Source organism: Strix uralensis, chromosome 8, assembly GCF_047716275.1.
Source record: "Strix uralensis isolate ZFMK-TIS-50842 chromosome 8, bStrUra1, whole genome shotgun sequence".
NCBI lineage: Eukaryota > Metazoa > Chordata > Aves > Strigiformes > Strigidae > Strix > Strix uralensis.
The window spans coordinates 19938645-19963848 of NC_133979.1; the positions used below are offsets into that span (position 1 = coordinate 19938645).

Consider the following 25204-nt stretch of genomic DNA (forward strand, 5'->3'; position numbering starts at 1 on the left):
TCCTTAGCTATGAAGCTCAGCAAGTTGACTGAGCATACACTGTGATTTATCATCAAAGTGATTGGGACAAATGTGGATGAAGTTTCTCAGACAGGAGAAAAAGCAGAAAGCACTTCCTTCTCCTTGTCTATTAAAAATCTCTGATCCAAACAATGTATAAGGATTTCTTTACTACTACCCCAAAAGGGGATACCATAATGTCTGCTTCTCTAATTTCAGTCTTAGAAATGACTGAATAATTTGTGCTGAAGTTGTCCAAAAATCTTCAACACCTGCCATGAGAAATTTCAGATTGAATGGTTCAAGAGAGGCAATGTCATAAACACCAAGTCTTAGAGTAGAAATTGTCGGAAAACCTGACTAGCAGCTTGAACATAATAGGTGGCATTATGTTCAGTCTCTGGGTGTTTCAATTCAGAATATTCCAAGTAACATAGCTACATATGGAGAATAGTGCATACTTGCTAAGCTACTGTACATAAGCAAGATCATTTGAGAGTAATGGAAATTATGCTCAGCTGCACTGTCTCTAATTAGGCAGAAAATGTTTGCTTTTAGGTTGACTTCCTTGGCTGCTGTGTCCTGCTATTAAAGTAATTGGTCTCTGTTCCTCGTCTGACCCAGAAGGGGATACAGATAGGAATAGCAATCTCACTTAACCAGTCCAGCAAGGAACTGTCATGCTTTCATTTAAGACCTTCCTCTCCCAACCCACATTCCCGTCCCAATTTTAACCAGGTAAGTTTCCTGGTAAGAAAGTCGAGCCTTAAGTGCAGGCAGCACCAGGATTCACTGTCCATGAATAAACAACACACTCATAAGAAATAATAAGAACCTTGTGATTAAAGCAGAGGCTTGGAGTCAGGAAGTTTGAGTTTGTGACTGGCTTTCTGCTGTATATTCTGGGTGACTTTGTGAAAAACAAAGAATCGAAACCAGAGAAAAATGCTCATGAGTTTTCACTGCTGCAGTATTTCTGTTGCTGCTAAACATGCCCGAAGATGGGTAACATGTAAGAAAAGCTCTTAAAAACTACAAGTAGTCTTGAAAATGTAAATGTTAATCTCCCTTCCCATGGTTGCTCCCACCACAACACACCAGGCAGGCTGAATTATTCCTGTCTTGTTTCACAACTAAATCACTGTGAGTTCCTGGGTACTCCAGGATTTTAAGCAATTTTTTTTGCCTTTACAAGAAACATTACAGAGTAGTGAAGACTGAGAAGTGAATGTGGACCCTCATCATACTAATGTCCCACAAAAGTGGCTGTAGTTGGATACAAGACTCAGATGAAGCATATTATAAAGTCAGCATCTTGTGTATGTTGACCAGGGGATTGAGACCAAAGGCTCCAACCTGGGTTTCTCTCCAGAGAGAGAGCACAAACCAGTGCATGCCTCTCTGGTCAAGTCATTAGTTCTGTAATCCAATACTCTTTTTCCAGACTCTTTTTTATCTCATTTCTGTTTCAGGTTAAACTGGATCAGCCCTACAAAATGTCAATTCTAAAATTCCCTACTCCCCACTGAGTGCTTGAACTACTCAGCTGCAGAACCAGGCTCCTTCTTGTGAAAGTGGTAAGACAGAAAGTTTAAAATTGATCTTGGCAATTTAGGCACTTGCAAGATTGGACAAATAGCAAGCAAGAGTTTTCAGTATTACACTGTGGATGTTTAAATCCCTTATCCGATCTGAGCCTTGCTTCCTGGCATTCTTTTCAACTTTTAACATGACAATCCTCATTTGTGAATAGTGGCTAACCATAGTGTAAGCCTCTTCCCACCAATCCGAAATACTGTGTTGTAACTCTAAACACGGAGCAGAGCTCCACCTAGTGACACACGATAAAATCACTCATCTGTTACTAAATAGAATGTTTTATTTGATCGTTAGAAAGTAAAAAAAAAACCCTACTACAATTAAAATATTTAATTTAAAATTTTTAAAAAATTCCTATTCTAATCCTGAGTTATTTGCTATAGAGTATAAGATAACTTTTCCTAGACTAATTGAAGGAATACAAGAATTATGATTGGTATTTCTCAGTGTTTCTCAGTAAAGCAGGCCTTAGCACTGATTCCAGTGTTTTTCCATGAACTTCAGTTGCTTGGAATCTGGATTTTATTAAAAATATTTGTTCCACTTGCTGTTTTCCTTTATTCACAATAAGAATGTAACACAAAGCTTAAAGAGAACCATTCAAAAAGGGCCAGATCAACAATGAAAGCTAATATTAGCATGTGATGACAACAAGCCATCAAATTCTAATATCAGCCTTCATTGCTGGCATTGTTCTTTTGTGTCTAAGTTATTAATAATTTTGGTTACTTTTCTTTATATAATCAAAATGCTAAAATTCTCTTTGGAAAAAAGTTAAGTTTCACATGAATAAATTTTACAAATAAATAAATTTTACATTCGTATTTCAAGAGAAAATTACCTTTTTCATGTATTTTTAAAATGCAATAGCACAAAGTGAAGGAAAAGTTATTTTCTCTATTTAGGTTCTATAGACACAAAATTACTTTTGCAACGTGTTAAATTTTAGAATTTTATTCCAATTTTTACACAATTATGAAAACTCTCTACAAATTGATGAATAATGAGCATTAAAAGATACAATGCTGGTAAAGACAAGAACTGTGAGTTGGCTGGAAACTAAATGGTTTAATAAATCCTTTGTAAGACAGCATTTTTAGAAATATTTCCTGTCATGTTTTCTCAGAACCACTTGGGGGGGGGAGTATTGTACCAAGCTCTGTTAAATCAGTTAAGTAGTCAGTTTAAGAAACATTGCACAAGTTACCTTTTTAAAAACTTTATTTCCTCCATCTATGCTAGTTTGCCACCAAAGTTTCATTCTGCATTTTCACTTGAGAACTGAAATAAGTTTATTTCTAAGCAAAATTAGCCTAATGCTCTGGCTCCTGTACAAGATGTACCAATTCTTAAACAGCTTTCCAAATTAGCTTCAATTTAATTCGATTTTATTACAGTTGCAGATGTTGTATTACTTCTTTAAGAGGACATATTTTCTACTGACTCTCAGGATGGGAACAAAAATGTACTGTAAGTATCTTTTAAATTTGTAGTATTAATTTTCTCTAGATTGTTGAGCTAAATTTAGTGAACATACAAATAAAAAGAGAACAGGGACAGCACTGAGAAAACAGGTTAATAAAAGTGGCTAATAATTTCTGCATTCATTGGTCATCCAAGTTACAAGTTAATTCAGTGGGGTTATTCCTGTCCATGCAAAATTCAGCTGGACATCGGTGAGAGGTAATTATGGCCTAACATAACAGGTCAGTGTAATGTAACTGTACCAACAAACGAAACCAACAAACGCTGAACAGGATCCATAGATCCATAGACCGCGTATTGACAGTGCAGCCAGAACAGCCAAAGGGGTATCAGTACCAGCTGGCTTTACAGAAGGAAACACCCCACATTTTGTACCGGCAGTAGCAAAGCTGCAGTTATTCCCGTAAATAAACCAATTAACGGTGAAGCCTGAACCTCCGGCTCTGGCCGGCGCCCACGCGTAACCCCGCGGTGGGACGGCACTGCAGCCTGGCGCCGGGCGCTGCCCCCGCGGGCAGGGGGTCCCTTCCCGCCCAGCCCCTCGGTGCCCCCCCGCCCCGGCCAGCGCAGCCCAGCCCAGCCCTGCCCGCCATCCCGGGCAGCGAACCGCACCAGCGCAGGGTGGCCGGGCTCCGCGGGGCGCGCTGCCGCCCGCCGGCCGGCGCTTGGGCTTCGGGGCGAGAAATGGCGCTTCCCGCCGGGCCAGGCAGCTGCCCCGCGGGGCCGCGGCCCGCCCGCCCTGCGGCTGCGGGAGGCGCGGTCGGGACGGAGCTGGCAGTGCCCGGCCGCGGCGGCAGGAGGAGCTGCCGGAGGTGCCGCCGCCCGGCCCGGGCGCTCCTCCCGGGCGGGCCCGGCGCCGTGCCCCGGCCAGCGTCGCCCCGCCACGGCCGCCGAGTCGGCTGCGCCCCAGGCCCGGCGCGGCCCGGCCCGGCCCGGCGGGCGGGAGCATGGCGCGGCGCGGGGGCCGGCAGCAGGTGAGCGCCGGGCCGCGGCGGGAGAACGCTGGGCCCGGGACGGCGCGGCGGGGGCTGCCCCGGCGGTGCGGAGCTGCGCGGCGGGGGCCGGGGCGGCCCCGGGCGGTGCGGGGCGGCAGCGCACCTCGGCAGCTGTTGCGGGTAGAGAGCTACCCGCAGTTCGGCAATATAAGTGCGAGATTTATGCTCTTTCGGAAATGTCAGCTGTTCGAAACTTGATTTTAATCTCACGGGAAGTTTGTTGTTTTTTTTCTTTTCTTTGTTTCATTTTAGGATTCTGGCGGTAGTGCTTCCGAACTAAGGGAATGGAGACCAGTCATTTACAGAAAGTGCACAGACACTCTCTGGTTGCTCCTCTTCTTTCTTTTCTGGGCTGGTTTGGTAAGCATGGATTTTTCTGGAAGGGAAATAAGATCCAAAGTTAATGGGGTTCTGCACAGCAGTATGCTAGATCTAACCCGAAATAATCACGGGCACAGGTGTTAGGGTCCCAGGATTGCACTGGGACAGAACGGACTTTTGTGGGGGTACAGTGCTTTATGGCGGTGTCTGTTACACAGACTTTCAAGTTCTGCCCATATGCTTTAGATGCCATATATACTGAGGGCTGGGTTATTCAGAGTTCACTTTTTTGTAAATTAGTCCAGACTCTGACTGGGCTCTTATTTCTACTTACCTCTTTCACTGTAGTCTTGCTATCTTGCAACGTGTCCATCTGATATATCAAGTCACCATCTGTCCTGTGCTTGGAACAGCATGCAAACTTTGGGGAACAGGCTCTGTCTTTCTTAAGTATGAGGTTTTTTTTCATGATCTGTCTGAGGCTACTCAGGATTGTCGTGATTACACTATTAATCAGTTTTCAATTCAATTCCTAATAACTCTTTTAATGGAAGCTAATGCCAAAGAATACATACACATTTTGAATACTGCATAAGTGGAAGCTGAACTTTGTGAACAGAATAGGTTTTTTTACATGGTGTCTTATGCTTGATGCTTTGATCAGTGCCAAAAATTAAACCTGTCAAATGGTGAGGCTTTAGGATTTTTGTTTGTTTTCTCTCACTGTTTTTATTGCTCAGTGTCTGTGAAATAGCTTATTGCATACATCTATTTGTTTTCTTTTGTTCAATCTTATTTTTAAGAGATTAAAAAAATTTTGGTGGCACTGATTTTGGCACATAATGAAAAAAACTGAAACCACATTAATAACTCTGTGGAAATGCATATCACTGGCATGTATAGACACACCCCTCCAGCAGTCATACAGCCATCTATTACTTAACAATATTTATGGCTTGTAGCCAGCATTCTGCACTCTAAAAAAAAATATTTTAAAATCACATGTACACAATATTTGTCATGCTGAAGGCAATGGACCTGTAGTGTCCATCTTTAGAAGGAATGCTAGAATTTGTCTGAAAGCGTATTTCAGGTTGAATTACAATGCCATCTCAATTCTCCTCTTTCTTCTGAGAACAATTTAATTATTAACAAACATTTGCTATGTAAATAAGCTATGTAAATAAGCTGGATCTGAAAAAATTTTCTTACTGTAACAAATGTCACATCCACAAGTAGTACGTCAGCTTTAATTGTGGAGTCTCTACAAAGATCTCCATATTGAGACAGCATTAACACAGAGTCATAATTAAAAAAAATATTATTCGACTAGTTAGACTGCAAACATATAAGCAAAAATGAGACTACACTGGGGACTAAGGAAGTGCTTACTTACATGTTTGTGTATGAGACTCAATTTTTGCTCAGATCCCATCTTTAGTCACAAGTGTTCAAAGTAGAATAACAAATAAAGGCTGTAAACCTTAAGCAAGAAAACAGTTGTGCTGGATCTGATATATGTAATCGGTCTCTAGCACAGCTGGTACTCAACAGTATCCATGCAAGTAGTAGTGGTTAACGTGGGACTGAGAAGACTTGCTGCTGCCAGCAGTTGGCGTGTAGCCTTAGAACTTAGTGTGTTGTCCTTGGTGGGTGTGAAATGTGGTTTACACCCCATGGGACAGAGGAGATGACTGAATCGCTGAGTTCTTCAATAGCTGGAGTGCTGCAAATAAGCCTTTGGGTAAAGTAACGCTCAGGTCTTGATCAGCTTCCCAGAAGAAGGATTACTGCTTCTTAGTACTTGGAAAGGTTCTTTTCAAGGGATGTTTTGGCCCTCATGGGGTACATAAGCAGGGTTTAAGCTACATTCCTAGGCAGGGTGTCTTACGTTGACTAAAGGTGGCTGCTGCTTGGCCAACAGAGGTGCTTCACTGCCCCTGGGGTTCACAGGGAACTGATCTACTGGGGCTTTCATCCGACAGCAGAGCATCTAAAAGATCAGTGCAGCGTCACCTAAGACCACGGTGTGGCTCTCTCTAGGTTTTTCACATGTGTTAATGAAGCTTCCTGAAATTTCAGGTAAGCTATACTGCATGTGTTTAAAATATATCTCTGATTAAATTCACTAGCAGCAGCAAGGGCTCAACATTTCAGCAGCTGTATTGCCCAGGTGTGTCTTGAAGGGCACCCTGAAAAACGGGAAGCAGTGAGCACATGTGAAAAATTACCATTTCAGTGACCTTGCCTGGAGGCACACGTGAACTTCGGTAGAGGCAGTGTTTAGCACCTTACTAATGCTTTCCTATTATTTTAATCAGGATCCTTGTCTTCTCCTGTGATACTCTGCTTAATTTGTATACTTTCAACAATAGATGAAGGAAAGGTCTAAGAAGGCAGTAAGGCTAAAGTTGCCTTTATGACTTGCTCTGGCTTTGGGCAGAGGGGTGAATTTTAGATTTAACTGTTTGAATCCACAAGACAAAAATGCCTGGGTGAAAAGAAGTATTTATTGAATGGGAAGGAAAAGCTATCATATCATGATTTCACATTAAAAAATATTTCAACAGATGTTTATAACTGGCTATGCTGTGATGGCTGGTGCTGCAGAAAGACTTTTGCTTGGATATGACAGCTTTGGGAACGTATGTGGTAGAAAGAACACTCCTGTAAAAGGGGCACCCCTTTCTGGACAGGACATGACTAATAAAAAGTAAGTACATCAGATAACGTCTAAATAAATCAAATGTTTGAGAATTTAATAAGATACTTATAGTTGTCAGTCATATACACATATGTATATATATGGTTATGTTGAAAGGCAAAAATAAAGTGTGAGAATGGTGCAAAATGTTGACTGAAACGAAAAAAGTTAATATAGAATTTGAAAATGCTTTATGCTGGCTTCTTCTTAATCAGGATTTTATTTTAAATAGGACTTCAGCCAAACCAGCAGTCATTCTATATGGCAAAGCTTTGTACTTAAGGAATTTGCATGTTGAAGTTCTCAGTCATTCTGTCGACTCCCATGAACTAGTCCTCATAGAATGGCATCCTCCTTGGCAGCTTCTGATCCCATTTAAGAACATAAAACTAAGTGTAAAAATGTAGCGTATTCTCAAATTGCTTCTTAACTTCTGACTTCAAACTCCATTTTTTTTTTCCGTTATATGTGGAAAAAGAGTTTCATTTGCTTTGTAGTGCTTGAAAAAGATGGAAGGAAGGCTCAGAATTTAAACCTATAAAAACCAGAAAGCTTGTTTTTTGAAAAGAGGATTTTTTTTTTTTTTCCTAGATATGTCTTCTTTCTGAATTCATGCAGCATGGAAATGCAAAGCCTCAAAATCAGCTCACTCTCCTTGTGTGTGTCTAGTTGTCCACAAGAGCAACTCAACTCTTTGGAAGACCTCCAGAGTTTTGCAAGGAATAATGGTGTGCAACAGGGAATATGAATATCTTGGTGTATCTGTAGAACAGTTGAGCAGCTTTCACTTTGTTATTCTTATGTTTGCTACGCTGGGGAGTCATTTCTTACCATTAATTTCCTGAGTGGTCCATGCCAACAGAAAACAAAATGTCTTGTTTCTGCCTCATTTCAAAGCCATAGTTTCTAGAAGTGTTACAGCTCTCTTATGCAAATTCAAAAGTTGTTGATTAATTCCTGCACAATGCTGAGATTACGCAGCAGGAAACTGGCTGCTGAGAATGTACTAGCATAGTTTGGTGGGGGTGCCAGTTGGTGAACAGAGCTCATATGCTATTTGAGAAACTTGTTCAGTTGAGTCTTTTAAATTTAAACTAGGGTGGAATTATTAATTCCAGATACACACAAGTGGTTTTATCCCTTTAGACGTCAGATCTCAATGTTTGCTATTCTACCTAGAAATTTTTTTACTCTGCTGTTCAAGATGGATATGATGTCAGAAGTAGCTATTGTGCAAAAGAGGCAGCTCTGGTTCATTGATGTCCAACATGCAAATAAAATAACCTGTAGCCTAACCCCTATTCCATAGGGTATGCATAAACTGCAGACCATGTGAATATTAGTGACTATTTTTATTGTAGGTCAGAATTCCTTTCTTTTTTGTTTTGTTTGGTAAGGATTGCTATTTAAATTGTCAACATTTGTTTTAATTTCATTTTGGGGTAGTTTGCCATCATTTGGTATGTACAGAAAGCTGTAAACACCTGTGATATTATATAAGTATTTTCAGTACAACTGAATATAATTTCATGAAATTCCATCTACACGCTAAAACTGCTTGCGTGTTTATCTCAAGGGAGAGGGCAGTATTGCATTTTGAAAGGCTTGAACATCTCTGGCCTTTCTTTCCCAGAAGCATTATGTAATAGAGCAGAGTACTGTTAGCAGAGTACCTGGTAATATTTAGCCTAGAGCCCAGAAAATGTTAAGTTTCTGGACAGATATGTATTCTGTTCTAAATCATGGGGGGCCTAGATCTATTGTAGCTTCTGTCATTTTAGGCTTTTCTGTTTTCTTAATGAGAAGAGTTTAGAGCTGAAGTATCGCACTGTGGAACAAATAGTGTGCCTGCCCTCCAGGAAGATCAGTAAATGATAATTATAGTGAAGTCTAGAAGACAAAAGGTTCTGTAGAGGTTGCTTTAGACTTACCCAATTAACTAATTTATTATTTACATTCCCACTGGAATATCAGGGATGAATATGGCCTGCCAAGGAATCAAAGCATAAGTGTAAACAAAACTTAATTGATAATGTGTTTTTCTCTAAAACGTTAACTAATGTTAAGTTACCTTTTCATTTTCCTTCTTAGGTTCTTGTCTTTGTGTTTACAACCTGAACATTTCCAGTTACACACTAAATCCAAAGGCAGCTGAGCTGTGTCCCACGCTGCCAGTTCCACCAAGGTAAGAATTACTGGCTACTTTACAACACCCTTGAGTCCAAACAGCTTCTTAAGGATTGTTACTTCCTCACGTTTTGTATTTGACTTGATGCTTTACAATCAGAATGGCTTTTCTTTGTTTATTTATGTACATCTATCCTTATGAGTTCTTGTGTGCATGTGAACATGCCAGTGTCCTATCCCACAGAATGAACAAGGACTGCGTTCCCTCCATTCCTTTACCCTTTAGAGACTTTTCCTCTCCAAATCAGGAGAAAAGCACTCCAGATGAGGAGTGACTTATCTCTTGCACAGCCTTTTGCTCTCTCCCTCAATGCCAAGGAAGGGGAGCTGTGGTCTTGGGCCTTGCTTATTATCATGAACCCAGAAATTTCCATCGGAATCATTTCATAGCCAGCTGGCTTGAAGCACAGGTCTGTGGGTGGCACTGTCTTTTAACATTTGGCATTTGTGAGTCAAAATCCTTAAACCTATGATTTTAAATTCCACTGTGTCGTGAAAATACAGCAAAGAGTTAGAATCTTTATGTTTGCAGAGCTAAGTCATCTGCTCTGAACAAGAGAACACAGAGGAGAAAAAGCAAAACAGAAAAGAGCAGGAGATGCATATAAACATTACAAACAGTGGATCAAAGGAGAGCATGTAAATTGATGAAAAAATATGTCATGTTTTACTTATTTCTTCGACTCTTGAGGCTTTTTTCTGTTTGGCAAGGAACTCGGCAAAGTTATTCATCTTGCACGGCAATATTTCATAGTAGAAGCAAAGCTAGTCAGAGAAGTTTTTAACTGTTGATGAACAAACGTCTCCTTTTTATGTGTGAATATGTCTTCGACTGTTGTAGTACAGCATTACCAAAGTGGGACAATAAATATATTCAAGAAAGTTGGCTGGGAGTGCCAGATAATTTTGTATGTAAATATTCGATGGTGTTAATTGTACCATACAAACATTGTTTTGATGTGGCTTTTGGAATGCTTAAATCTCATAAAAACAATGCAAAGTGGTTGTGGTCTAGAATTATCTACAAAGCGTAGCTTACAGCTATGTTAGCATGAGTTTAGGTTTTACATAAACATATGGGAGCAAAGCAGGTGAAGCCAGACTAGAACGGGAATAGGAGCTACATGCTGATGGTGATTGAGATAATGGTTCAGTTTTCCCCCAAGTTGATCTTGAATGTATGTTCTAGTACTGTGATACAGGCATGATGCTACTAGTTTATTTTGCAGATGAAACATAAAACTACCTTTTGTAACAGACCGCTCCCATGCCCCGTGCCCTGTTGTGTCAGTCTCCATGTGCAAGGTACCCTCCTGGGCAGGGAGGGTGCCTGCCCCATTACAGATCAGGTTGGCCAGCTGTGGCTGCAAAACTGTGTTGAGGATGCTGGTAGGGTACTGCAGAGGGCTTGAAAGAGAACAGTGGAATGGATCTCTGGATTTCAAGCTGTTTGTCCAGTAATTAATATTTTTTACTGTCTTTGTTTTTAACCTTCCAGTAAATCTTTTCCATTATTTAATCGATGTGTTCCACAAAATCCTGAATGCTATTCCAAATATGCATCTGTCTTAATAAGTATGGTTAATGAAATGGATGTTTTTCACCGAATTCTGAGTGGAATATTGGCAGGAAGAGATACTGTGATAGGACTGAGCATCCTTGCACTAGGTAAGGTTATAAATAAAAGTGAATAATGATATTCAATTAAAATGTGAGGTTTCAAATGTTTCTATTAACTTCATATTTTTAATATTTTTAATATTTTCTGGGCAGAGTTGTTTTTAATTAAGAGTGATTGTGTTTTATCAGGAGGCATTTAATAGACTGATGAAATAGAGCTCTGAAATATCAGATTCTGTGTTCCTTGATGTGATCATAATACCTCATTTCAGGGGACTGTAAAAAATTGTTGATGAAAAAAAAATGGCATCAGCATGAACGTTTTAACTTAACTCTTATACAAAATATTACTGAAAGGCTAATAATGCCCAAGATGAAATATTTCAGTTAGAAGTTCTTTACTAGTAAATTACAGGTAACTGTGTATTAAATGTTAAAAAGGTTGCCAGCTTTACTAAATGCTGTTGCTTTTGAGACCACTGTTTGAAAATAAAAGCCCAAATTCTGCAAGAACCTTAAACTTATATTTAAAGTAAATAGGAGTTAAATGAGTTGTAACACTCATAATAAACTTATCTTGTGTATTTTTCAGCCTTCTCTATTATACTGGTTTTAGTATTCAGATTCATTCGGACACTTCTGGTCCATACTTTGATTGCACTGGTTGTATTTGGGTTGTTATGTAAGTATATTTACTTTTTAGCATATGCTTAGTTAAATGGATCATCTCACTGGAGATGAAGGAGAGGCAGCTGAACAAACAGCTATCCTTTTTCTCCATGGCCATCCTCAGTAACCTTAAGCTTACCACAGCCATTTCCAAGCTGAGCCCTGCTTGTCTTTTTGTGCCAAGGTCTGGCTGTGCTGTTCCAGCTGCTGAGTGTTGGGATGATGATGATTTTTTATTTTTTTATAGATGCCTGGAAACAACATTTCTTTTGGCAGATGAATGCAGTTATGAAAATGCTACTGTTTCAAAGAAAGTTTAGTGAAGATTTACATTGCCTGCTTTAGAAAGGAAGAACTATAGGAATGTGTCCAGCTAAGCTTGTCATTCCATGAAAGTTAGCTTTGTAGCTCCTCAGTGAAATTACATGCCTGAGCTTTAGAATAACTGAAAGAAAACCAAACATTCCGCTGCGGTTTTACCTCAGACTACCAGACCATTATGTGAATTTTCTCTGTGATCATTGATACTGATCCTCTCTGCTATGGGACAGTACTCCTGAGTGGAGCGTGGGTGAAGCGGGAGGGCAAGAGGCTGGTGTGGGCAGCTGGGCAGACACCAGCCTGCCAGCAGCAGTGTGCTGCTGCCCGCCCTCATGCTGCTTTTGTTTGCTCAGTTGTCTCAGGTGTTCTCTGGTGGCTCTATTACGACTACAGGAATGATCCCAGCACTGAATTGGAAACAGAAAAGGAAAATGTAAAATTTCTACTTGGATATGCTATCTTCTCAACAATAGTTACTGTAAGTAGCATTTTATTCTAAGCGATGGCAGAGGCTGTAACTTGAAAACTTGAACTACGATGGTTCTGCAACACTAAAATTAATTCCTCATTTCTTTCAAATTTGAAAATGAGAATCAATTATCAGATCTGCTTATGCTCATTTTAAAAGTTTTTATATCTTCATGGTGAAATTTGCTTGTCAGCACAGAGCTCTGCCGCTCTTCAAACCTGTACAAAGAGTGTTAGGATTGGTGTAAAAATGCAAGAATTGTGTTCCATCCCCATTCTTCTCTGCATCAGCTAACTGGATAATCATGTTGAGGGAACAGAGGGGCACTGCCTCGATGTGAACATGAGATCTGTGGATTCAGCCTACCCCATCAGTAGGAGAAAGGGGTGGCAGCTCTTTTAGATAATGAAAGGGGTAGTGAAGCACAGGCAGCAGTGACTAGGCTTCAAGTTACGGGGTTAAATTCTGCTTTTCTCTCATTGCCCTTGTTTTCCAACTGAAAATCTGAGTTTGGCTTGCAACTTTTAAAGTGATTTTTTCACTCTGATGTTGCAGTGTTAAATGTGAGTGTTTAGGCAGTTGGTAGTTCATTTGTCAAAATGATTATTCTGTTTTCTTAAAGCAGAGTAGGATCCATAGACTGGAATTCACCAGATATGGACAGTCTGACAGTTCACAGTGACAAATATAAATGTGTCACAGATCAGATTTTTTTTTCATATTCTCTGTAAGTTACACCTTTTTAATTCTGTTGATAGTAAAGGGGTAAGAAAAGGTTTCTTTGTATGCATGTATGTGCCAGTACAACTGGCTGTCATTTGCAGAACTGTGGGAGCATCCACTGCTGCAGGTTATGCTTCTTTTCAGAGCTGGAGGCCTCTTTCTAGAGCAGGCAAGAAAACTAGTGAAGCAATTGCTGCTGGTTGCATTTCTCATTGTGTAGATTCCAACGTCTTTTAATTGCTGTTCATAGTTCCTTGTCATATACAAAGAACTGGGGACATTGTGGGGTTTTTGATTTGGGGTTTTGTTATTGTTGGGTTTTTTTTGCTTTGGAGAAAAAAATGAGGTTTCATTTTACGTCTGCTTCGTTTCCATACATACGCAGCTCTCAAATTATTTTAGTTGTGCTACTGCTGTCTTTTCTGCAGAGAAGGACTGGTCCTCCTACCATTGTGAACAGTGGCAAGCTGACCCGAGTAGAAAGAAAGTTTAAACATTCATGACATACAGGGTATGTGAAAGCAGTGTGTAGTGTGTAATGCACATTTGTGTTTGCTGTAAAGCAAAACAGACTGTTACCATTAGGTGAATTACAGTTTTATGAATCCTATTTTGTTTTAAAAAAACAGTAGTAATGATTTCAGAAAACCAGATTTTAATCCTCAGGCTCTTTGAGAATATAGGCAGTGTCTCAGAATGCTTTTCCAGTGTGCAGTAAGTTTTTGTAAAATGCCTTGCCGTCATGTTGTGAAATCTGTACCCCCTGATCCCACCTTTGACAACTCTGATACTTTTCATAAGGAAAAAGAAACCCAACAATTTGTCTTTCTATTTCCTGTAACAGATTGTTCTGCTTTCCCTTATACTTGTGCTAAGAAAGAGGCTTCAGTTCACTCTACAGCTCTTCCGAATTGTTGGTAAAATCATTGGCAGAATTCCTTTCCTCCTGTTTCAACCACTCTGGACGTTTCTGATTCTCATTGTGTTCTGGGTATTTTGGGTTGCTGTTCTACTTAGTTTAGGAACTGCAGGTAAGTATATGCTTTCCATGGTTTTGGATGAATGCTATCAGTTTCCTAAGTTCACTTCTTAAATATGGGACCTCCTGGTGTTAGTGTACAAAATGTGGGCAAGCATCTGTGTTATTCTTTCTTTTTTTTGTTTCTTTTTTTCCCCGCTTGGTAAGCCTTCAACATTGCCATAGTTCTGTGAGTCATAGCAGTACAGAAGAGAGATTTTTGCTCCTATATGTGGCCTTTAGTTTTGTTCTTTCTCAATTATTTAATTTATGATATGATTAGATTGTGGTAGATACAGTGTATGTTTGATGTACTTAAACGAAGAAAGTAACAGGAGGGAGGAGACAGCTTTTAGTGCAGTTGTTATGAAATGAGAATGTTCATCATCTCTGACTATAGACAATATCCAGTTGCCACGGAGGATTGTTTCTGAGGTTGTTTCTGAGCAGTAGTTCAGTGACAACTGCTATCATTATTTAGACTGGTACAACAGTATTTGGATTAATCCAGAGGTTCTTGCAGTTGTAGAGGAGATGCTCTGTAGAAATAGTCGATCACTGAAAGATCTGCAAGAACAGATTTTGCATATGGAAGTGGTACTACTGAGGGACATACCACTATAAGATCTGGTTGAACCAGGGTAGTTTGGATGCTGTCCCTTGGCCAAGCATCACACCACCCAAGGGAAGGAGAGGTTGTTCTTCCATGCAACATCACCCAAAGAAGGGAAGCTGAACTCTTTGCAGTTCTGGGGATAACTCCTCATGTAGACGTCAGCCTTTGTACATAGGAGTCATTATGATTTGGGAGTTTCTTTTTTTCATTTTAAATTTCTAGGGCCACTGCTAGGAGTCAGTTGTCCTTTGGGTTGGAGCTAATGCAGAATTGATGTGGATAGAGGCAGTTGCTTGTCATTCCCATATTTATTTATTGGTTTTCTCTTTTTCTGAAAATTGGAAGTGTTTCTGTGTGGAAAACCAAAGGCAGCCTAACTCTTTGAATGCTTATGTGTTACCATTTTATTTTGTGTTTCCACCATGCCTTGACACAGTGACTGCAGTAACTCCTGTACAGGCTTGCAGATCCCTGCTAGGCCAGAAAAGCCTCCGAGCTTTCTGTAGCTGAGCCCATTTGGCAAAACAGGCAGTATTCCCCACCTCCATGGGTCAGATACCTCACTCCTCTTCCATCATAGCTGCTTCCATCTCAGTCTCACCTTGTTAATTCTGGCTCTGTACAAGACCCACTTCACTTGTAACATGAGAGTCTATCTGTCTGAGTCCATGCTGGCACTGTAAATCACACACCCATTACTTAGGCTAGACTAGGATCTGTTTCCCTCCAGCTTTCATTGGAGAGTCGTGCAGGTTTGCAAGGGTCTGTTTCTGCTGCCTTTCCCCGGTAGCTCATGTCTGTCAGAAATGGCTGCTTGAAGCACTTGTCTGGCTGATAACTTGCTTCTCCTGCAAAAAGGTCAGATCTGGCAAGGCCAAATGTCCAACCTTCAGTCTCTTTGTGAGTTGTTCCTGGCTGACTAACTAGTGAAGCAGATTCACTTTGCTTTAGATGTTATGGATATTCCTTCTCAACACTCCTCTGAGTTGGATTTTTCTCTTTATAGAGGTAGCATTATATGCTAGACACAGCTTTGTGTGGTTGGTAGCATTTCTGCAAAATCTTCATTCCATTTATGCACATATCAGCCAGGCAGCAGTAATTTTCAAACTGGCCTTGTGGGGTACCTTATCACTGGTTCAGAGTAGTCCTTTATAGAAACGAGTATCTCCTAAGCTATCAACCAACTGTTCATTTCATGCACCTGCTTGGATCAGATGCAATTTAAGATAAACATTAACGATAGTAAATCTAGTAGCAGGTAAATAAAATTAATTGTAACACACAGATTTGCTAAATACATAATTAACAATAACTATTAGAGGAAATATTGCATCCTTCATGCTAAGCTGAGTTGGCCCATGGCCCACAGGAAAATTCACTGGTATTCTTAATATGCACACATAAGGATGTGAAGCTTGCCCTTGTTAAATCTAAATTTAGAAAATGCCAGCTGAGTCTGTTGTATTCAAAAGCTTTTGAAAATGCAGCAGTCATTAGAAGAGTAGAAATATTGTAGCTCATATGACAGAAACAGCTTGATGATAAGTGCAGGATAGGGAAAAAGTCTGGATGCTTTTACAGACTTTGCAGGAAAGTAGTGACTTGCACATTATATCTGTAAGCAAATTCCACATGTATTCACAGGGAAATAAAACCCAATGAAAACTGCCTTTGAGCGACTTTTTATGCTTTTTCCATGTTGTGCCATTTTCCTTCATTGGTTATATTCTCTGTTTCCTGCTAGACATTTCCATTCACCTTTTTTTTTTTTTTTTTTTCACTGCCTGCTTGGAGAGTAGGATTCAAACAGTTTATGACCTGCTGTTACATTCATAGTGCAGCACACGTCTCCTGACTCAAAGGTATTTTATTTTTTGTCTTCTCCCTGGCATAATAGGAATGCTGATGTTTCCAGCGAGTGATACAAACAGTACAGTAGGCAGCATAATCTTGTGCACAGTAGAATGATGTTAAAGCTTCTAGGATGCTCTCAGTTTTGAAAGAATTGACTTTTTGCAGATTCAGTATATGAAGGGAAGGTAATTTCCAGGCACTTAACCATCAATATATTGCTCATATGAGGAATCTAGTAAAACATACGTTTTGACTGAGATCTTCTGCCAGCATATTTTTAGTGTAGATGTCAATCCTTCTAAGATTTTTCTGTTAACAGTTAGTGTGTTAATATTTACAAGAGAATGTGCATTTGATAAATAATCCAAACCAATTCTAAGTTACAGCCCAAGCATGAATGGAGATAGAAAAATGCCACTCAATGTATTCGATTATTTTTCTGGTTAAAACTAGTTTCTATTAATTTTATCATTTGTATTCGTAATTATTCTGTTTGTTAAACTGTCTGTGTTAAACGATGGCTGTTGCTGCCCAGCACGTGTAAACTGAGTCCTTAGCAAAGTCCCGGGGCTGAGGTGATTGGGTAAGGAGGTAAATGACCTGCAGCAGCGCCAGTGTCCACCAGGTGCCGGTAAACCGGTGGGAGGAAACCTGCGCAGTTGTTTGCAGCTGCTCTGATTACAGAGTAGCTCCTCCCGAGAGGAATTCGAAGACAACAAAGGCAATTTTAGCCTTGTAATGATCTGGGGAGGTAGTGAAGGATTGTTTTATCCAGCTCTCAGATTGAGGAGATTTGTCGAGGTGATGCAGGAGATAGGTGTCAGCAAGAAGTTGTTTGGATTTCCAGTCCCATATTCTACCTCAGTTTTGTTTTGTAGTTCAAAACATGAACAAATGAACAGTAGACTAGATTTAGTATTGAGAATATTCCTTCAGATTGTATTTCAAATTTTCAACCCGAATACTAGTCCTCTGAAATGCTGCCTGTTAAAGTAGCTCACAGTAAGATAGCTTGTTGGGGGTTGTTTTGCTGTTCTAGGATGACTAGTACTTGCACATCCTGTAAAAATAAATACACATAGTACAATACATATGGTACTGCATGATTAATAATGCATTGGCAGAACACCTTTGTATCTTCTGCTAGTTTTCTACAATCACCCTGTAAATGGAAGACATTTCTTCTGATTTTGAATTTTGGGAACGTTTTGCAATAGCTGAGAGTACTTCTCGGAAGATCTCCCAAGATACGCTCTCTTTGACAAGTTGTTTCCTTGGTTGACAAATAGCTGCCTATCCAGGATTCAGTCCATAAAATACAGGTGGTGGTTTTCTTGGTTTTCACAGAATCATCTAGGTTGGAAAAGACCTTGAAGATCATCTAGTCCAACCATTAACCTAACACTGACAGTTCCCGACCACACCGTATCCCTCAGCGCTATGTCAGCCCAACTCTTAAACACCTCCAGGGATGGGGACTCCACCACCTCCCTGGGCAGCCCATCCCAACGCCTAACAACCTGTTCTGTAAAGAAATACTTCCTAATATCCAGTCTAAACCTTCCCTGGTGCAACTTGAGGCCATTCCCTCTTGTCCTATCGCTTGTTACTTGGTTAAAGAGGCTCATCCCCAGCTCTCTGTAATCTCCTTTCAGGTAGTTGTAGAGGGCGATGAGGTCTCCCCTCAGCCTCCTCTTCTCCAGACTAAACAACCCCAGTTCCCTCAGCCGCTCCTCGTACGACATGTGCTCCAGACCCTGCACCAGCTTCGTTGCCCTTCTCTGGACACGCTCGAGTAATTCAATGTCCTTTTTGTAGTGAGGGGCCCAAAACTGAACACAGTAATCGAGGTGCAGCCTCACCACTGAGGAGTACAGGGGCAAGATCACTTCCCTCTCCCTGCTGGCCACACCATTTCTAATACAAGCCAGGATACCATTGGCCTTCTTGGCCACCTGGGCACACTGCTGGCTCATGTTCAGCTGGCTGTCAGTCAACACCCCCAGGTCTCTTTCTGACTTGCAGGTCTCCAGCCACTCCTCCCCAAGTGTTTTGACACTTTCTGTTCTCACAAATATATTTTTTGGGGCTATGCAGACTATTTTAAATGGAAATATACTAAGAAATGTGAAAAAATGAAATGTTTACAAAGACACTAGTCTTTTGCCTAATAGGCAAAGATGGGCAAATGAAATTGGCTTGCTGCTGTGCTGCACCTGTTCTTAACATTTTCCTTGAATCTTCAGTAGTTATAATGTCTCTGTATCTTACAACTCTGGAGCACTTGATCCTTGCTTCAGCTGTGGTACATCTGATCATTATGAGACCACACAGGCACCTTATTTACATCCCCTCCAAAAGTTAGTGTTAGTCTGAGAAAAGACTAACTTCTTGGGAGCTATAGAAAACTATAGCCTGCACTTGGAAAGGTACTTATGCACATGACTAACTTAAAACACATGGATAATCCTATTAAAATCACTGGGACTACTTATGCATTTTAAGGTGGGCACCTGCTTAAGTACCTTGGTAATTCAGAATCTGTAACAGCAGTAGAGACTGAGTGAGCTCCAGACCTAGAAAACTAGGAGAAATGCCAAGACTCCATGAGACCTGAGACAGCACTAACAGTGGCACTGGTTAGAACCATTAGCTGGCTAGGAATGGAATTCAGCTGTGCTTTGGAAAAGCTGTTATGTCTTAGGGTTGTGGAGTCTTATTGTTTGCTAATTTGTATGGCATTTCACTGCAGAACTGAAGTGCCATGTGGCACAGCAAAGCATGTCTTTCAACTTTGCAGCATGCAGGAGCTGTGGAAGTCTGCGTGGCATAAATACTATGCGTGTAATGTAGGATGAGAAGGCAGTGTGAGATTTTTGTGTAACGAAGGTGCATCCTACAGGCAAGTGAGCAATAAAACTGCCACATAAAGCTGTGCGGTAGCAAAACCAGCAATAAAAATGTTTTTCCTGCAGGGTCCTTGACATTCCAATTACAGTCAGCTAGCTTAGCTGTAAATACCACTACATGGAAAAAAGCTAAATAAAATAACACAATAAATTCTGTTACAGGAAGCATGAAGATTCAATGTATGATGCTAGAACCTCTCCTCACTTAGCAGTGGGAAGGGCACATCTTATTTTCACTTTAACAGGAACTGATAAACAGCGTCTCGGTATTTTCTGGTCAGTGTTTCTTTGTTTCTGATAAGGAAATTGCTGGACTTCCCAGGAGTTTCTGTCCCTTAAAACAGCCTACTGCTCCAGGCATCAGCAAAACCTTGGAGCAGCAGTTGCCGAGTAAGAACGTCTGACATAAGTCTGAAAGTACCAAAATGTAGCTAACGATACTGCCTGTGCACACTGACTTTTGTATCATGGCATCGCTGTGCTGGCTGACGTAACGGCACAGCCCTGGGCTGCAGAGTCAATGGAGAAACTCTTCTGAATTCTGCAGCAAACACTTATGCCTGTTTGCATTGTTAACAACACTTCTTTTGAAGTATTTGCAGCAGATCAACATTTGTACTGATCAGAGGTTTTCAGATTTGGTGATTCACCTGTAGGGACTTCAGTTCGTTACTGACTTCTTAATGTTATCACTAAGAGTGTACAGTACACCAGAAAGATTCGTGATTATGTAGTTGGAGAAAAATATTCTGTTGACAAATTAAACCGTATTTCAGGGCTTTACTGAGAAAGTTTAGCCTCTGTGAACAGATAGATCACAGTGAAATGATGAGGAAAATGGCATATACTTTTCTTAATGGGGTATTTAGGATAGCTTTAAAGTTTATCTGTGCTACTAAGACTGACATATGAAAACCAGCATTGCATGTAATTCTGTTGACAAAATTATGTATGCATGGTAGGCCCAGAAGACACAGAATCAGTCAGACACAGATGTTTATATTGGTAAACAGATTTCTGTGAAGTAATAAAAACAGTTTACCATACCTAGACAGCAAAGTGATCAATGGTGAACTCACAGGTGGATGTGCCTGATTTCTGTGCAGCAGAGCACAGTGCTGTGCACGTGCACATGTGTAAGGTTGGCCAGGAAAGACAAAGCCATTACAGTTGTTACTGCAGGTGGTTATTTCAGTAGACTGGTAAAAAGCAAACAGAATTAGTTTACCATACATACATTTGTCAGACTTCATGACAAAACTACAGTAGCAAAGCCTGAAATGTGCCTTTTTTTGGAAAATAAATGTTCAGGTGGATTTTATGGTGGAAAATGTACTTAATTCTGCTACCAAATGGCATAATGTCTTTGCATAAAAATGTGGAGATTGGGAGACCTTATATCTCAGTGACCTGTCATTTGCATGACTTCCCCCAGTAAGGGCTATAGGCTATGGTTAATGAGCATATTTGGCTAGTTGTGTGTGCTACAGGAAAACAGCAATCTAAAGCCTCTGGAAGAAGTAAGGGAGATGAAAAATCCCTTGAATTCAAAGAGCTTGCCCGTTTAGCTAAAGTTGATAACCTTTCAGAAAAAAAAAATCTAGAACGTGTTTATGCACCCATGTAGCATTTTTTGATCCTTTCAAAGCACTTTAAAATAATTTTGCAGTGCTAGTGTAGGGTAGATGAATACTTTTCGTAATTTACAAACAGACCTTGGTTCTGAGGACTTAGAAAGCTTGTCTAAACCTGATGGTATTGCTGAAAACAAATCTTTATTGTTTCTACTTTAGCTATTCTTGAGTATGAACTCCATGGTTATAGAAAAATAGGACACAAATAAGTGAACCATTTTTCATAGATAGCTTTGTATCTGTGGTAGTTTTGAACTTGAAGGTGGTGTGCTGTCCTGTGGGAGAACGTAGAATCTTAGAATCATTTAGGTTGGAAAAGACCTCTAAGATCATCAAGTCCAGCTGTAAACCTAACACTGCCAAGTCCACCAAATGAATACACGAAGTATTAAAGCTGAAGTTACAATGCTGTTCTAGCAGTAATAGACAAATCTATGTCTCACTTTATTTCTTTCATGGAGTTAGAATAAGAAACTATTCACCTCCAGAGATTGTTTTATTCTGTGAACATGTTTATCTTTAAGGTTAATATACTTAAGGCTTGGTAAACCAAAAAGAAAAATTGCAGGTTATGAACCTAGAGACCTTTCACTAGGAACACATGTGCCAATGCCATTATCCCCTGACTAGATTTCAGAGTCAAGTGGCATAAATAGAATTGCATTGAGAAAGGTCTGATTGCTGAGTTATCTGAGTTATACCCCACCTTTTGTGAAAAGCCATCTATTGAATATGGAATAAATTCTTTGTTGTTAACAGAAGTGGAGGCAATTTTTTTTAACTTGAATAAGTGAATTTGTCAATGTTCCTGAATACAGTAGTAACATCGGAACATATATTGCCATACAGATGTCTGCTTTTTTTTGGAGAGGCTGCCCTTATGTGTCTGTATTTTGCACAAAGATTGCAATGTATAGATAACAGAAAACTAGTTGCCATGGTTCTAATAAGTAATAGTAATTAAATAATAATCTTGTTTTGTTGCAATGGTACGTTATGCATCCTTAATAGTCTTCTGCAGTCTTCTTATAGAAAAAATCTAAAGCATTTCATAACTATGAGTTTATTTCAAATTTGAATGAAGAAAATTAAGATTCCATTACTTCTGAACCATTTGATTACTCAAATCTTGAGTAGTGTTTTCTCAGAAATCTTTACTAATTCGTAGCTGTCCTCTTGGCTTTATTGGCAGCTGTGTCTCAACCCCAATTTAAACCCAAGCTCTTGCTTTTTGTAAGATTTTATTTTTCAAAATTCTATTTGAATTATAAAATTTTGGCACCCTGACTTTGTTAGAATGGATAGAATTAAATAGCACCTGAATTTATGTTTTTATAATTTTATTGAAGAAAAGTTAAGAAAAAGGGTACAGAAGCACTTACATGTGCTTTTCTTTTTTTGTTGTCTGGTGTGTTATAATAATACAGTGGTGTAATCCCAACTCTAGGTACGGCACAGACTACTTCAGGAGGACAAGTAGAATACAGAGCTCTGTCTGGAATTTGCTACATGGCATGGTATCATTTTGTTGGCCTTATCTGGACTAGTGAATTCATTCTTGCCTGTCAGCAAATGACGATTGCTGGGGCAGTGGTTACTTGTTACTTCAACAGGTGAGTGCAGAATTGCCCCCCGTATAGTTCTGGGGATTTTCTAGCATTTATGTTCAATCTTTTTCTAGTCAAAGTAGTCTCAAATAGACTGCAATATATGTCAGTATCTTGAAATCCAGTTTAACATAAAATAATGTTGCTTGTTGCAAGATCTTGAGTGAGATTTTACAGTGTGCATGATATTAATGTGACTCACCCCTACTGCTGGAGTTACTGGGCCAAAGTGAGCCTTGATACGAGCCAGTAGAGCTCAGTTGACTCTGGTGAAATTGCCACTTGGAAGGCACAGGCTGCATTTGACCCTTTTCCCAGAGACTGCATTAGCATCAAATGGCGATACAATAATATAGCTCCTTGATAATTTCATGTATTCATAGGCAGTTTGACCGCTTCCTAAGTGTTCACCCCTGCTCCGGGTTTCCATTTGTTCTGACTGCATAAATGCCTGGTCTGGTACTCTTTTATTTTTTTCATTCTGTGCAGATATTTTCAGTTAACTGTAAATGCTTTAACACCACTGTTAAGAATTTAGAGATGTATAAACAAGCTTCTTTGAATTTTTTATTGCCCTAAAATGTAAATGTGGAAGAAATGAGGAAAAATCTCTACTTTTCATGATTTGTACTGTTTTTTAGACTTGAATATTGTAAAATGAAATTAAACTGGTTTTATGCACTGGAGCAGCGCTGTCCTGTCATTGTGGGGGAAGATTTAAATCTCACCATACATCATTGAGTTTTTTGACAATGAAGAGAGTAGTATCCTGGAAACATTTTTCCCCATAAGTATTTTATGAGCTCTCTTGCCCTTATTTGCTCTATTCCTCTACACCCAGTAATGAGATTTTCTGATCTGTGAAAAACTCTGGTATGTTAAAGTATTTCTTCATTTTGTATTAGAGGAATATGGTGATAATCTCAATTTGTTGGAAAATTAGCCCTTGAGGAAGGTGATGTGCAAGTGAGTCACGGAGCCTGGCAGGAGAGTGCTGGGGGACCCCGAAGCACTGGCCGTAGCTGCCCGGGAGTGTTGGGCTGGGGCAGGTGGGAAGGGAGGCTTTGGGCTTCTCCAAAACCTAGGGAGCAGGTTTCTGTTGATGGTCTCTAGAATGGATCCCTGGGTGTTTCCGCTGCTGATAGAAAGGCCTCCTGCTGAAGGAGAAGACCATGAAGACCATTTCCAAATGGTCTGTTCCCTCTGCCCAGCAGAGACAGCAGCACTGGTCCTGCCCGTAGGACTGACGCTTTTCCTGCTGCAGCCCACAGCAGCTCTGCTCCAGCTGAGCAAAGCTAGAAGACCTGGTAACAGCCAGTGCCCACCATTGTTTTAGGGGATGTTTTGTCATCCCATCCAAAAAGCCAAGGCAAGGCAGTGTTTAACACGTGTATGAGGAGCCTGTCTCTGCTAGGATTCTCTACGCAGCCAACAGCCGTGCCACTGAACTGGTGCTAGTAAAAGAGCAGACAAAACCTAAAATGTGGCCTTTTAAAAGGTGGGGATCTGTAAAGTAACAAGAGCCTCACACTAATATTTCACATGCCATGATAGGACCTGAAAAAGGAGGAACTCACATTTCTTGTCATGTCCTTTTTCCTATTGAGGGTCTAAACACAAGTAATTAGTGTGATTGTGGCTCTGTGGGTAATGGGCTGCTCTTTTCTTCTAAGCAAATTTACGTACCTCAAGTTTTAGCAATTGATTCAGCTTTAGCAGCTGAATGCTGAGGCACTAGGGTTCATTTAAATTGGCTTGCTTGAGAAGGCACAGGAAAGAAAAGCGCTTTTGCTGACTGACTGGGTTGTGTGCTGCAGTGCATTTTGGTGTGATACACCATCTAAACCCCCAGGGCAAAGACTCTGTCTATATCTTCTTCACACAGAGCAGGGAAGCACCTGTAGAAACTGCTGTGATGACATTTACTGCTCTGTTATGGTCTTCCGCTTTCCAGCTACTTTTTACTGCCGCAGGAACTGGCCACAGAGTACAGAAGGTTCCTGCACCCAATTGTACTGAAGTCATTTTGTGCATCTACTGTCAAGCTCTCCTCTTGTTTGCCAGGTGACATGGACTGTGTTGAGAGAGTTGTGCTTGGAAGGGAAAATGCAATTTTTCTGTGGTGGTGATCCCTCTTCCTGGCCTTTGGGCTGTCAGCACAAACCCGCAGAGATGCAGAGCAGTGCAGGAGTGGGGAGAGGATCGGTAGCTGCAAGAGCGGTCACACTGTCAAGGGCAAGGGTTCCCTCAAGCTGTTCCAGCAATTCTGACATTGTCTGCTGTGTGTGTTTAATGTATTCCCTGGGGCAGCATCATAAAGGCATGTCACAAGAGTTTGTTTATGATACCTCACAGAGAGGCTTTCTTCTTTGCTTGTAAGTGCTCCGAGGAAATGGCACAGCCTTTCCCTGCGGAAATCTCCTTCCACAGCACATGCAGCAACGTGCTGCACGGCCAGCAGCCACAGTGA

At 40.5% G+C, this 25204-nt stretch overlaps 1 protein-coding gene across 5 annotated transcripts in view; it reads left to right on the forward strand.

Moving 5' to 3' along the window:
* Window positions 1-1556: 1556 nt before the first annotated feature.
* The window catches only part of SLC44A3 (solute carrier family 44 member 3), a 43711-nt gene continuing 20063 nt past the window's right edge, over window positions 1557-25204 (forward strand). For 4 of the 5 annotated variants that reach the window (XR_012629870.1, XR_012629871.1, XM_074876552.1 and 1 more), the window contains exons 1-10: window positions 3944-4058; window positions 4332-4439; window positions 6971-7113; window positions 7696-7832; window positions 9196-9289; window positions 10790-10959; window positions 11504-11593; window positions 12255-12379; window positions 13938-14124; window positions 22575-22740. Coding sequence is in view for 3 of the 5 variants with exons in the window: in XM_074876552.1 (XP_074732653.1) it covers window positions 4032-4058; window positions 4332-4439; window positions 6971-7113; window positions 7696-7832; window positions 9196-9289; window positions 10790-10959; window positions 11504-11593; window positions 12255-12379; window positions 13938-14124; window positions 22575-22740 (1247 nt within the window). In the remaining 2 variants the exon portion in view is untranslated. Of the gene's footprint in view, window positions 1578-2996; window positions 3070-3943; window positions 4059-4331; window positions 4440-6970; window positions 7114-7695; window positions 7833-9195; window positions 9290-10789; window positions 10960-11503; window positions 11594-12254; window positions 12380-13937; window positions 14125-22574; window positions 22741-25204 lie in introns of those variants that run through there. The other variant, XM_074876553.1, reaches the window with a different exon arrangement.